At 37.6% G+C, this 15,630-nt stretch overlaps 1 protein-coding gene across 1 annotated transcript in view; it reads right to left on the bottom strand.

Annotated features, from left to right (window-relative positions):
* Positions 1–1,772: 1,772 nt before the first annotated feature.
* The window catches only part of Atg101 (autophagy-related protein 101), a 40,921-nt gene continuing 27,063 nt past the window's right edge, over positions 1,773–15,630 (bottom strand). Inside the window, exon 6 of the mRNA XM_053770871.2 lies at positions 1,773–3,864. Coding sequence (XP_053626846.1) covers positions 3,781–3,864 — 84 coding nt within the window. The 3' untranslated portion in view covers positions 1,773–3,780. The remainder of the gene's footprint in view (positions 3,865–15,630) is intronic.

Raw genomic sequence — 15,630 nt, 5'->3', positions numbered from 1 at the left:
TCTGTTTTTGTCATGATATGCTATCACAACATCCTCTTTAATTTTTGTTAACGGAAATTTTACTCATGCCATAAGTAACTTAATCTTATAAGCCCAACCATGGCATATTTCCTTCATTAAATAGCTTGCCTTTATAATATTCGCACCATTCCAGTCCTCATTCTTATTACTTTTTTATTATTATCACACTGGCCGATTCCCACCAAGGCAGGGTGGCCCGAAAAAGAAACTTTCACCATCATTCACTCCATCACTGTCTTGCCAGAAGGGTGCTTTACACTACAGTTTTTAAACTGCAACATTAACACCCCTCCTTCATTTTGCAGAGTTAAGTACAATATAATATCTATTATAATTAACCTATCAGACATGTTATATAAATATTTCAGTGCTAGCTTAACTAATATTAAATCTCATTTTTTTCTAAACCACAAAACTTTTTTCTTAACTCCACAAAATATTTAACTTATGTAATTAAGCAAGAATATGTTTTATTTCATGTATTTCAAGGACATTCACTACTAGATTGGGTTCAAATACTAAGTACTGTAAAATACTTGTGCAATATATTCATAAAAGAAGTCAAATAACTGCCAAATGGCCAATAATAACAGCATTATCAGATCAATCATATAATACTGACAAGTTAACAAATAAGACATGTATGCATCACCTGACTATCTTCACTGAGATGTTTTGCCTGCACTGCAGGCTTTATCAACCTAATACAGAGGGACAAGGAAGGTGGCTTTCATATTGGAGCTAGTAGTAGTAGTAGTAGTAGTGAAGAGGTTCAGCAGTTAAGGACATCATCACATATGGGTGGGACCCACTTGTGAAAGTAGGCCAGGCCCATAAATTGGGCCTGGCCTACTTTCACAGATTTAGCACAGGAGTTTTTGGAACGTGCAGAGTTGCAGCAGTTGAAGATGTGCTCACATGTGGGCAGTGCCCACTAGTAGTAGGTTAGGCCCACAAACTGAGCCAGAGATTTAGCAATGGACTTGAAGAAGAGCTTCTCTGTACCAAGAGTCCATGGTCTTGCTGTTTTATACAAGTATCATTAGATAAATGGTATAATATTGACAAATTGGCAAATAAGACAAATGTGGGTGCATTATCTTTATTGAGAGACCAAGAGTCACATTTGTTTTATGTCAACTTCTAATGGTACAAAAAAAAATTTCTAAAGCTCCAATGCTGAATCTCTGGCCCACATTATGGCCCTGGGCTACTTCCACTAGTGAGCACTCCACACATGTGAGATCTTCAACTGCTTCATCTGTCCACATGTTCTACAACTCCATTGCTAAATCTATGGCTCACCATATTACCCCCACCTATTTAAACTAGTGGGCACTGCCAACATATGTTAATGTTTTCAACTGCTACACCTCTCCACATCTTCCACTGACTCCAGCAAAAAAGCCCCATCCTCATGCCTCTGTATTAGTCTGATGAAGCCTGCTTTGCTGAGGAAACATTTTACAACAGAGATATGCAGATGCTGTGCATGTCTTATTAGTTAATAACAGTATTAATGGAACATTGATAGCTTAATTATGCAGAGAATGAGACACCAAATATGAAAAATATTAAGAGCATCCATCAATGAAACCTTGGCCCAAGAAAATGTGTTGATGAATATGCAGTTACTATGGCATAAACAACTCTATTGTCATAAAAAAGTGCATTCATTCTAATATGAATGGTTATATGCATAGGAGACTGGGAAATCATCTTCCCACAGCTTTTATGACATTTAAAATACATTGTTGCCTTTACAAAAATATTTTATTTCCACTACAGGCACATTCAGTGCCTTTTTCAGCTCTTACAAGTAACAGCATTGTGATTACAAGAAAAGAAACTCTTCTGAGTGTGATAAAGAAATATTTCAAGTGATTTCACCTTTCCACAAGTGTTATGATCAATAATAAATTATAAAATTACATGTATAAATTATAATTAGACTTCAAATAGAAATCTTAATAGGATTTATCTCATAGCTTTAGAAATACATATATTAACATTATACAATTATTAAAGATATAAATATTCAAATTTCTGAATTGTCTTTCATGGACAGAAAGTATCCAGCAAAGTCAACAAGACCTTTCTTGCATATTCAAATCAAGCTTGTGAACCAAAATGTTTCAAGTCTGACTATGATGCAGTATTTAGCAAAATTTGACATAAAATATATTTCTGTGATCTAAGTGACATATTTAACAGGATATTTTTGGCACATGGAAAAAATGACTAATAATTAAATTTTGGCAATGCACTTTCAAAAGTAAAGTTAATGTAGAGTTAATTCAGTAACATTTTATGTATGCATGTCACTCAAGAATAGACAACAATTTAGAAGTCACAAGAGTATTTCTTCAAACTGTACAATACTGAGTGCATTAGTAAAAATATAATGTATTACAGCTTGATTTAAATCTAAACTGTAATCAGCATGATCAAACAAAAATATAGAAGAATTTTTCTTCTGAATTTTGCAACAAATCATTATTTGTTGGACTAAGCTAGTAGTAATAAAGCCATATCAATTGGTTGCTACGTATGATATAACTTTACTTCACTTTTCAATATGTCACTGTATAGAATCACTAAATATTAATGAAGAGCAACACAGTTTCACTGGAAACATTGCAGTACTCAAGTGAATATGTTAAGCCATATTTGGCTATCCCTGCTTTTATCATAACAAAAGCATGTATGAGGGCCCATTCCACATATTACATGAATTTAAAAAAAAAATACTGAAAACAATCAAATGAAGAGAACTGTTATCCAGGCATGTATGGAATGAAGTGGTGATTCAATTCACTCAATGACATCCTATGAGAAAGCTGAATAACTGATGCAGGAATTTTATACAAAAATAAACCAAGAGAAAGGTTTCGCTGCATGAAATATTCTCAGTGGTTCAGTATCCCTCATACCAAACTTTTAGAACTTGGTTTAACTTATACCTAAAATATAGATTAAATATTTACTTCAGCACATGCCCTTGTTACTAGGGAATGCAATCAAAGTTTCAATTAGAAACTTTAAAAACTAGCCACATGATGTGCTTCTGCACAATAATTTCAGGTAAAAAAAAAAAGAGAAAACTGAGTATGTTGAATGCGATGTTTTAATATTTATGACTAAACTATAATCTAGTTTGTGACTAAGTCAAAATGCAATTACTGCTGAGTAGAGAAAACAGCAGGTACGGTAACTTACAGTACTTTGTTGATTTCAGCATAAAAGATCTATAAGCAAATAGGTCATCTGCAACTACTGCAGCACTGGCAATATAATTATTACAAATGATACATGTAGACTATTAGCACTGTGAAAAATATCGGCACCTAAATATATCACTATCTTTTTTTTTTTCACAGGTCACTAAAAAAATTTAATATTGACCCCAGGTAATTATTCAAACCCTAATTTACTTGTCTCCCATCATTCAATGCATCATACAGTATTATATATATATTTATATATTTGTATATAAACAATTGTACCTAAATCTGATGCAATAAGTTATTATGGTTCTTATGAACTCAGAAAGAAGAAACAAGACTGATGGTCTGCCATCAGACCACATACTGACTTCATAATGGACATCCAACTTCCTTGCAAGAGAGTACTCCAAATCATTTTGGGCCTTACCACACTTCAGAGCCTCAGAATACCAAGGCAACAAAAGCCTCCCCAATGACGTCTTCTGCAAGCAGCACAGGACGAAAGCTGAAGTAACCTAATGTACAGCCAATGTTATAGTGCTAAAGTATCTCTTATTAGCTTCTTGAATGTAGTGGTTGCTGATGGATTACTGGGGGCTGAAACACTATAGTTTACCTGTCAGGAATAGGTTCAATTTTGTTAGTATCTGTCAGAAATTTGTTTTAATCATATTTTTTTTCATGTACGGTAATAAACATACTAATATTCTCAACAGGTTCCACGCAATTTTCTAAATAATATAAAAAAAGAAGTAATGAACAATATAAAATAAACAGAATATGACCTAAAAAAAATTTAAGTTAATTAAAAAATCTACACCAAAACCTCCATATATCTGGACACATCTTCCCATGACAATCACATACTAGTCTAATATAATACAGCCATGGCAAAACCTCCCATGACCATCACATACTAGTACAATATAATACAGCCATGGCAAATCCTCCCATGACAATCACATATGTACTTTTGTAATATAATACTGTCATCACATGCTTTTAACAAGGAAATCATCCAATGCCTGCTTCGCGTAACCACATGATATACGATGTACATAAATTTTCATTCATGTATACAGTGGAACTTTGACTTAAAAGTTTAATCCATTCCAGGAGCTAGCTCGTAACTCAATTTACTCGTATATCAAATTAATTTTCCTCATTTAAATTAAATGAAAAGCCATTAACCCTTTGACTGTCGCAACCCCCAATCCTGAGGTGTCTCCTGGTGTCGCAAAATTTAAAAAAAAAAAAAATTATTTTTTCTTATGAAATGATAGAGAATCTTTTCCCGATTGTAATGACACCAAAAAAACGAAATTTGATGGAAAACTGACGGAATTATGCTCTCGCGAAGTTAGCGACCTCGGCGCTGTTTACAAATCGGCGATTTCGCTCACTTTGAGCCCTATTTTTGGCTAATTCCATTGTTCCAGTCGCCCAAACTCATAGCTATTTCTTTAGAACTTCATTTTTTCTATCAATTGAGTACAAGAAACTGCCCATTTACTGATTTCAACTACCTAATAATGTGGTCAGAAATTTGCAATTTGGCCAATTTCACAAAAACTAAAAAATATGACAATTTCAAAATAAGGTCCAGAATGAACAATGCAGACATTCCAGGCTCTAAAATAACGTTTTCTTTGTTCATCAGTCACGTCTCCAGGCCCCTCTGATATTACTCTTGCTTTCTATTTTGAATTTTTATTCAAACAAAAAATATTAGACTTACTATTATGCAGACTACTGCAATGCTGTAATAACTGTATAAATAACATCAACCCATTCATGACTGCATATTAGAATGGCTAGTTGGACATTTATTGGACAATGGCATCATTTGTTTACTTTTGAACATTGGCAAAAATCAAACATTTCCCCTAATTTGAGCTCCATTTCTAGGTTCTTTTTATAGTAAAATCAATCAAAAACACCTCTATTTCTGTAATATGTTTTCCATTCTATCAAATGAGACCAAGAAAACGAGAATACAACCATAAATACTATACGAAAATAGACCACAAAGTCGGCATTTTAATTAAAAAAAACGGTCGGAGTTTTTTTTTTCTCATTATGCACTGCGTGCTCCAGGATTTTTTTTATATGGTGCACACTGACCACACAGACCCATTCTCTCACATGTGGGCCTACCAGCTTTCTCCTGCTTGATTTGAAGCCGCTAGAATTTATGAGTATATATACGTCAAACACGGCACCTCGTAAAACGTATATACACGGCCGCGACAGTCAAAGGGTTAATCCGCCCCTGCACTCTGGACAGACGAGAAAAGGTACTTGAATATGACAATATTATCAACTGTACGGCTTATTTATCTATCACAATTCATCTAATATGACATAATAAACAATTCAGTGGAACCTCGGCTTATGAATGCACCACCATGCAAACTTTTCAGGATACAAGCCGTCGTTCGGTCGATTTTTTGCTCCTGGATACGAACAAAATTTCAGGATGCGTACTTCCCCCTCAAGGGAGGTTCCTTAAATAAATAAATAAATAAATAAATAAATAAAATATTTATTTCTTCGCAAAGCTTACAATGGGTGTTTACATATCATAATATGATTGGAGCAAAGAAAGCCACTATCATGCTGAGGCATTTCGGGCAGACTTCACCCAATAATTATAGACTACTTAAGTCTAGATGGGTGAAAAGTGGTGGTTACCAATATTTTGCTGATGGTGGCTCCAACTACTGACAGCCTTTTGAAGTTTCTCCTTACTGTTATTATTATTATTATTATTATTATTACAATGTACAGTGGACCCTAGCCTAACGAACGCATCGCATAACGTTAAATCCGCCTAACGATACATTTTAACGCAAAATTTTTGCCTCGGCTAGCGCTAAAAAACTCGCTCAACGCGATTCGTTTGAGACGCGTCCACGTGCGGCCTGAGTCCGCCTCACTTGTTCCGTGGGTGCCAGTGTTTACAAGCCAGCCACCGCGGCCGCTTCCAAGCATACAATCGGAACATTTCATATTATCACAGCCTTTTTAGTGATTGCACCTGCAAAATAAGTCACAATGGGCCCCAAGACAGCTTCTAGTGCCAACCCTACAGCAAAAAGAGTGAGAATTACTATGGATATGAAGAAAGAGATCATTGCTAAGTATGAAAGTGGAGTGCGTGTCTCCGAGCTGGCCAGGTTGTACACAAAACCCCAATCAACCATCGCTACTATTGTGGCCAAGAAAACGGCAATCAAGGAAGCTGTTCTTGCCAAAGATGCAACTTTGTTTTCGAAACAGAGATCACAAGTGATAGAAGATGTTGAGAGACTGTTATTGGTGTGGATAAACGTAAAACAGATAGCAGGAGATAGCATCTCTCAAGCGATCGTATGTGAAAAGGCTAGGAAGTTGCATGACGATTTAATTAGAAAAATGCCTGCAACTAGTGATGATGTGAGTGAATTTAAGGCCAGCAAAGGTTGGTTTGAGAGATTTAAGAATCATAGTGGCATACATAGTGTGATAAGGCATGGTGAGGCTGCCAGTTCGGACCACAAAGCGGCTGAAAAATATGTGCAGGAATTCAAGGAGTACATAGACAGTGAAGGACTGAAACCTGAACAAGTGTTTAATTGTGACAAAACAGGCCTGTTTTGGAAGAAAATGCCAAACAGGACCTACATTACTCAGGAGGAAGAGGCACTCCCAGGACATAAGCCTATGAAAGACAGGCTTACTCTGTTGATGTGTGCCAATGCTAGTGGTGATTGCAAAGTGAAGCCTTTATTGGTGTATCACTCTGAAACTCCCAGAGTGTTCAGGAAAAACAATGTCCTCAAGGCTAATTTGTGTGCTGTGGAGGGCAAACAGTAAGGCATGGGTCACTAGGGACTTTTTCTATGACTGGTTACACCATGCATTTGCCCCCACTGTGAAAAATTACCTAATTGAAAAGAAATTAGACCTTAAGTGCCTCCTGGTATTAGACAATGCTCCTGGTCATCCTTCAGACATGGCAGAGCGACTTTCTGCGGAAATGAGCTTCATTAAGGTCAAGTTTTTGCCTCCTAATACCACTCCTCTCGTGCAGCCCATGGACCAGCATATCATTTCCAACTTCAAGAAACTGTACACAAAAGCTATGTTTGAAAGGTGCTTTGTAGTGACCTCAGAAACTCAATTGACTTTAAGAGAGTTTTGGAGAGATCACTTTAGCATCCTCAATTGTGTAAACATTATAGGTAAGGCTTGGGAGGAAGTGACTAAGAGGACCTTGAACTCTGCTTGGAAGAAACTGTGGCCAGAATGTGTAGACAAAAGAGATTTTGAAGGGTTTGAGGCTAACCCTGGGAATCCTATGCCAGTTGAGGAATCCATTGTGGCATTGGGGAAGTCCTTGGGGTTGGAGGTTAGTGGGGAGGATGTGGAAGAGTTGGTGGAGAAGGACAATGAAGAACTAACCACTGATGAGCTGCTAGATCATCTTCAACAGCAAGAGGCCACACCTGAGGAAACTGCTTCGGAGGAGGGGATAGAGAAATTGAGGAAGTTGCTTACTTCAAAGATTAAGGAAATGTGTGCAATGTGGCTTAAAGTGCAAATCTTTTTTGATGAAAATCACCCTCACACAGCTATTGCAAGCCGTGCTGGTGACTATTACACTGGCAATGTTGTTAAACACTTTAAGAATGTCGTAAAGAAACAGGAGGTACAGGTCTCTATGGAGAGATATGTTGTGCGACACAGGTCCAGTGACTCTCAAGCTGGTCCTTGTGGCATTAAAAGAAGGGAAGTAACCCCGGAAAAGGACTTGCCACCTAAAGTCCTAATGGAAGGGGATTCCCCTTCTAAACACTAACACCATCAACACTCTCCCCTCCTCCCATCCCATCAATCATCACCAGATCTTCAATAAAGGTAAGTGTCATGTAACTGTGCATGTCTTCTTCAGTTTGTGTGTATTAAAATTAATATTTCATGTGGTAAAAATTTTTTTTGGTTCATACTTTGGGGTGTCAGGAACGGATTAATTTGATTTCCATTATTTCTTATGGGGAAAATTAATTCGCCTAACGATAATTTCGCCTAACGATGAGCTCTCAGGAACGGATTAATAGTGTTGGGCGAGGGTCCACTGTATATTGTATTATTGTTATGCACTAATAATAATTATTATTATATGTGGTGAGGAGCTCTTGATCTAGGAAACTGGATCTGTGTTCCAGTTCCCTAAATTAAGCCTAAATACCTTCCATCCCGTAGCCCCCACAACCGCTTCCCCATAATACTACTAATAATAATAATATAATAACAGGAATAATAATATAATAATATGTATAATAATAATATAATAATAATGTACATTGATAATAATTATAATAATAGACGGCTTTGAAAGATCGTCACTAGATGGCAATGAATACCACAACAATGCAGGAGCAGTTATAGCCACCTCCACTTGTCACATAATGACATATTTTATTCATTCTAGAGTATATATCAGGTTTCTATGTTATTTATATTGTTTATTAAGTCATACTAGATCAATTATGATAGATAAATAAGCCACAGAATTGATATTACCATTATATTGAAATGTATTTTTCCTGCCTCTGAGAGCAGGAATTCTGCCGGAACAGATTAGTGGCTTTTCAATTATGTGTAATTTAAATGAGGAAAACTGATTCAGCATACGAACAAATCAGGATACGAACAAGGTCACGAAACGGATTAAGTTCGTAAGCCGAGGTTCTACTGTATAATTAACAAAGAAACATGATATATACTCTAGAAAGAATAAAATAGGCCATAATGTGGTGGCAGAGGCACTGGCGGAAGCGTCCGCCATTTCCTGTCCAACTTGGACTATATAGTATCTTCCCATGCTCTTATTGTAAGAGAAAATGGAGTATTTTTGAGGCTATCTGCAGCAGTTCAGTAGTTTTCTAGAGAAAACACTGAAAATATTATATATAAACACAATCCTAGGTAGTAGGTTGGTTTTTTTTTTTTTTTTTTTTTTTCAACAAGTGGCTCCCCCAAGGATGCCCAAAAAGAAAAAATCCCCAAAAGAAAATATTTTCATCTCATTAAACCTTTTCACCACACTACATCATCACTGTTTTTGCAGGGTGCTCAGAATACAACAGTCTGAACATACAATAAAGATCCCCTACCCTCAAACTGAATACCCCAAAACCCCTCCTTTAAAAGGCAGGCTTTCCCCATTTCCGGGACCAATCCATTTTGAAAAAAACCCCGGTTCCCTAATCCCATAAATATTCCCCTGCTCCCCCCAACAGATGGGCAGGCCCCAAAGTACCTTCGCTCCTTTCCCTTTCCTATCCCGGCCAGGGCCCGTTTGCTGGAAGCCCAAGCCCTTGCCCCCCCCCTTTCCCCCTCTCCCAAACCCCTTTGGGGCACCCACCCCCCTTCCTTCCCTTAAGTTTTATTTTTCCATGTCTTCTACTTTGATCCATTCTCTCTAAATGACCAAACCACCTCCAACCCCCCTCTTCTCCTCGAATATTTTTTATAAACCCCACCTTCCCCTAATTTCCACACTCCTAATTTTCCTAATTTTTCCCCACACATTCCCTTAAACAGGACATCCCCCTGCCCCCAACCCGTTCCCTCCTCCATTTCCCCCAAAACACCCATAAGGTTTGGGAAATACTATATTTTCATATATTCCTTCTTTGCCTCCATGATACGTTTTTGCCCCCTCCCTCAACGCCCACTCCCCTTTTTTCCCTCATCAATTCTAGATTAACCTCATCCTTCTAATCCATCCCCCACCCCCCAACCCCCAAAGTATCTGAAAACTTTCCTTTTTACTCTCCTCCCCAATTTGATACCCAATTTTTTCTTTATCTAAATCTTTTGCACCCTCATCACCTTACTCTTTCTATTTCATTTTAAATTTTCTACCTTTAAAAATTAAACTCACCCCAAAACCCTTTCAATTTTCTTTAAACTCCCATAAGCCCCAGTATCACAAAAGTATGAATTTCCCCCTTTTTGTTGTTTCCCCCCAAAATTTTCCCCCCCTCTCCAACCCCCAAATTTTACTTCTACAACCCCATCTATAAATATATTAAACAAATGGTGACATTAAAATCCCTTCTAAGACCTATTTTTCCGGAAGTAGTCTCCTCTCTTTCTACACCCTAACCTGAGCCTCACTATCCTCCAAAAACCTTCAATTTAATAACCCCACCTTTTCCCATATACTTGCCATCTCCCAAATTGCTCCTCTACCCACTCTATCATATCCTTTTCTAAACCCATAAATGCAATAAAAATTTCCCCTCCCTTTATCTAAATCTTTTCCCATATATGCTTAAATTTAAAACTTGATCACACATCCCCTACCCCCAAAAAACCTCCTTTATCCGTCCTACATTCTGTCTTACCTCTAATTTTTTCAATTATAACTCTCCCATACTTTCCCTGGCTCAAAACATTCCTCTAAAATTTTTTTACAGTCTCTTTGTCCCCCCCCCTTTATATAAAGGATATATCTCTCCTCAACCCCTAGCCCCTTTCCCCCTTTTTAAACATTTATTAAAAATTTCCCCCCCAACCCCCTTTTCCCCTGTTTTTAACATTTCTGTCATGATCCCCTTTCCCAGCTCTTTCCCCCCTTTTCACGTTGCCTCATCCCCCCCCTTCACCTTCTTCATCCAAAAAGATGGAAACCCCCTGACCAGTGTAAATTCTGCCTCTTTTCTTCTAACTTTTAAAAAAGTTCCTCAAAATATTCTGCCATCCCCAATCCCCCATCTCCCCATCTCTCTCCCCCTCTTTTTTTAACGCAAATCCATTTTTTCCCCTAGGCTTTTTAATTGTTTAACTCACTCCAAAATTTTTTCTTTTTTTCTTAAATTTCTTGCGTGCCTCTCACTCTATCATCTTCTCCTTTTATCTCTCACCCTCTCTTTACCTTTTTTTTACTCTCCAAAACTTCCTTCTTATAACACTTCTGCTTTTTAAACCTCTCATAAGCTACCTTTTTTCTTTATCACACCCCTTTCTTCACTTTCCCCCAATCCCCCTTCTTTCCCCCTGCCCCCCCCCTCCTTTAAAACAAACTTTCCCCCCCATTTTACTGCATTTTAAAAAATATTCCAACCCCCTTCCCCCCTCTCATTTCATACCCCCCTTTCCCAATTCCATATCTCCCGAACTTCCCCCCTGTTTTACACTTTCACCTCCCCCCTTACTTGTTTTTGCCCCCTTCCTCTTTTCCCTCTACCTCTTACTCTAACTTTTAAACTAAATAATGATCCGATATATCAGTTGCCCCCCCTTAAAATGATCCTGACCACCCATCAACCTTTTTTCACCAATCATAATCTAATAAACTACTTTCATTCTTACATCATACCTTTTTATTTATTTATCCTCTTTTTTTAAAATATGTTTCTTTTACCAAATTTTTTTCTACACATAGCTCAATTAAATGCTCCCATTTACATTTTTCCTAACCCCAAAATTTTCCTACTACTCCCCCCATAACATTTTAAAAAGCATTGAAATCCCCCCCCAAATTTTTACTTTATTCAAAACTCCCCCCATTCACTCAACATTTCCCAAATTTTTCTTCCCTCCTTCTCTCTTTCTCCAGTGCTCACCATTTTAACCCCCCTTTTTACATCCCAAACTTTTTTACTCCCATAATCCGAATTTTCTTTGTATCCTCTTTTCCCCAAACTTTTCCCTTTAACATTTTTACCCTTTTTATCTAACTCCTTTGAAACCCCGACCTTCCCCTTTATTCCTCTCCGAAACTCTCCCCCCCCCTTCAGCTTTTTTTCATTAAACCAGGACTCCACTTCTTTCATTCATAACATCCACAATCATTTTTTCTTATCATCTGCACAACATCCACCACATTCAGATTTTTTCAATTTTTTTTCTTCTTTTCTTTTAGTAATCTTTACAGGAAAAAGGGGTTTCTACCCCTTTTCCGGGATTTTAGTTGACTTTAAAAAGCGGCTTTCGGAGAAAAAATTCTTATTCCCCTTCCCCATGGATAAAAGGAAAATTAATAAAACCAAAAATATTTAAAATAAAAAACAAAAAACTCAGATGGGTGTATAAAAAATGTGTACATGTTTTATAGTGTGACCTAAGTGTAAGTAGAAATACAAGACATGCCTTAATCTTGCATATTTAAGGAAGACAAAAAAACATCAAATCCTACCATCATGTAAAAAAATCAGGTTTTTTTTATATTATATATATATATATATATATATAATATATATATATATATATATATATATATATATATATATATATATATAATTTTATAATATATATATAACATGTTTTATATATATATATATATATATATATATATATATGTTTTTATATATATATACATGGACCCCCCCTAGCCGTTCATAGCAACAATCCCATAGCGAACAATCCCCATAGCAGCGGCCCAAAAAATTTTTCGATAGTGGAAAAAACCCGCCAGCGACCCCCTCCGAGTAATCTACTTCACAATATTCCTTATGGGAACAAATTCGGTCAGTACTGGCACCTGAACATACTTCTGGAGTGAAAAAATATCGTTAACTGGGGGTCCACTGTATATATATATATATATATATTACATACATACATACATACATACATACATACATTCATGTATATATTTTTCTTTTTCAACAAGTTGGCCATCTCCCACTGAGGCAGGGTGACCCAAAAAGAAAATACTTTCATCATCATTTAACACTTTCACCTCACTCATACAATCACTGTCTTTGCAGAGGCACCCAGATACAACAGTTTAGAAGCATATATAAAGATATATTACATATTCCTCCAAACTGCCAATATCCCAAACCCCTCCTTTAAAGTGCAGGCCCTGTACTTCCCATTTCCAGTACTCCAGTCCAGCTATATAAAAACCACAGGTTTCCCTGAATTTTTTTTTTTTTAACAAGTCGGCCGTCTCCCACCGAGGAAGGGTGACCCAAAAAAGAAAGAAAATCCCCAAAAAGAAAATACTTTCATCATCATTCAACACTTTCACCTCACTCACACATAATCACTGTTTTTGCAGAGGTGCTCAAAATACAATAGTTTAGAAGCATATAGGTATAAATAAAATACACAACATATCCCTCCAAACTGCCAATATCCCAAACCCCTCCTTTAAAGTGCAGGCATTGTACTTCCCATTTCCAGGACTCAAGTCCAGCTATATAAAAATAACCGGTTTCCCAGAATCCGTTCACTAAATACAGTGGACCCCCGCATAACGATATTAATCCGTTCCTGAGAGCTCATTGTTATGCGAAATTATCGTTATGCGAATGAATTTTCCCCATAAGAAATAATGGAAATCAAATTAATCCGTGCAAGACACCCCAAAGTATGAAAAAAAAAAATTTTACCACATGAAATATTCATTTTAATACACACAAACTGAAGAAGGCATGCACAATTACATGACACTTACCTTTATTGAAGATCTGGTGATGATTGATGGGATGGGAGGAGAGAGTCTTAGTGTTTAGAAGGGGAATCCCCTTCCATTAAGACTTGAGGTGTCAAGTCCTTTTCTGGGGTTACTTCCCTTCTTTTAATGCCACTAGGACCAGCTTCAGAGTCATTGGACTTCTGTCACACATATCTGTCCATAGTGGCCTGTACCTCTCGTTCCTTTATGACTTCCCTAAAGTGTTTCATAACATTGTCAGTGTAATAGTCACCAGCATGGCTTGCAATAGCTGTGTGAGGGTGATTTTCATCCATAAAGGTTTGCACTTTCAGCCACATTGCACAGATTTCCTTAATCTTTGTAGTAGGCAACTTCTTCAATATCTCTCTCCCCTCCTCCGAACCAGTTTCCTCAGGTCTGGCCTCTTGCTGTTGAAGTTGATCTAGCAGCTCATCAGTGGTTAGTTCTTCATTGTCCTCCTCCACCAACTCTTCCACATCATCCCCACTAACCTCCAACCCCAAGGACTTTCCCAATGCCACAATGGATTCCTCAACTGGCATACTCCTCTCAGGGTTAGCCTGAAACCCTTCAAAATCCCTTTGGTCTACACATTCTGGCCACAGTTTCTTCCAAGCAGAGTTCAAGGTCCTCTTAGTCACTCCCTCCCAAGCCTTACCTATAAGGTTTACACAATTGAGGATATTAAAGTGCTCTCTCCAAAACTCAGAGTCAGTTGAGTTTCTGAGGTCACTACAAAGCACCTTTCAAACAGAGCTTTTGTGTACAGTTTTTTGAAGTTTGCAATAACCTGCTGGTCCATGGGCTGCAGGAGAGGAGTGGTATTAGGAGGCAAAAACTTCACCTTAATGAAGCTCATGTCCCCATAAAGTCGCTCTGCCAAGTCTGTAGGATGACCAGGGGCATTGTCTAACACCAGGAGGCACTTAAGGTCTAATTTCTTTTCAGTTAGGTAATCTTTCACATTGGGGGCAAATGCATGGTGTAACCAGTCATAGAAAAAGTCCCTAGTGACCCATGCCTTACTGTTTGCCCTCCACAGCACACACAAATTAGCCTTGAGGATATTCTTTTGCCTGAATGCTCTGGGAGTTTCTGAGTGATACACTAATAAAGGCTTCATTTTGCAATCACCACTAGCATTGGAACACATCAACAGAGTAAGCCTGTCTTTCATAGGCTTATGTCCTGGGAGTGCCTTTTCCTCCTGAGTAATGTAGGTCCTGCTTGGCATTTTCTTCCAAAACAGGCCTGTTTCATCACAATTAAACACTTGTTCAGGTTTCAGTCCTTCAGTTTCTATGTACTCCTTGAATTCCTGCACATATTTTTCAGCTGCTTTGTGGTCCGAACTGGCAGCCTCACCATGCCTTATCACACTATGTATGCCACTACGCTTCTTAAATCTCTCAAACCAACCTTTGCTGGCCTTAAATTCACTCACATCATCACTAGTTGCAGGCATTTTTTTAATTAAATCCTGATGCAACTTCCTAGCCTTTTCACTTATGATCACTTGAGAGATGCTATCTCCTGCTATCTGTTTTTCATTTATCCATACCAATAAGAGTCTCTCAACATCTTCCATCACTTGCGATCTCTGTTTCGAAAACACAGTTGAACCTTTGGCAAGAACAGCTTCCTTGATTGCCGTTTTGTTGCCCACAATAGTAGCGATGGTTGATTGGGGTTTATTATACAACCTGGCCAGCTCGGAGACACGCACTCCACTTTCATACTTATCAATGATCTCTTTCTTCATCTCTATAGTAATTCTCACCCTTATTGCTGTAGGGTTGGCACTAGAAGCTTTCTTGGGGCCCATGGTCACTTATTTTGCAGATAAAATCATCAAAAATACTGTAATAATACAAAATGTTCCGATTGTATGCTTGGATGTTACCGCGGAGGCTGGCT

Source organism: Cherax quadricarinatus, chromosome 4, assembly GCF_038502225.1.
Source record: "Cherax quadricarinatus isolate ZL_2023a chromosome 4, ASM3850222v1, whole genome shotgun sequence".
In the NCBI taxonomy this organism is placed as follows: Eukaryota; Metazoa; Arthropoda; class Malacostraca; order Decapoda; family Parastacidae; genus Cherax; species Cherax quadricarinatus.
Note: the sequence above shows the minus strand (reverse complement) of the source record. Positions and strands in the feature narration are given on the sequence as shown.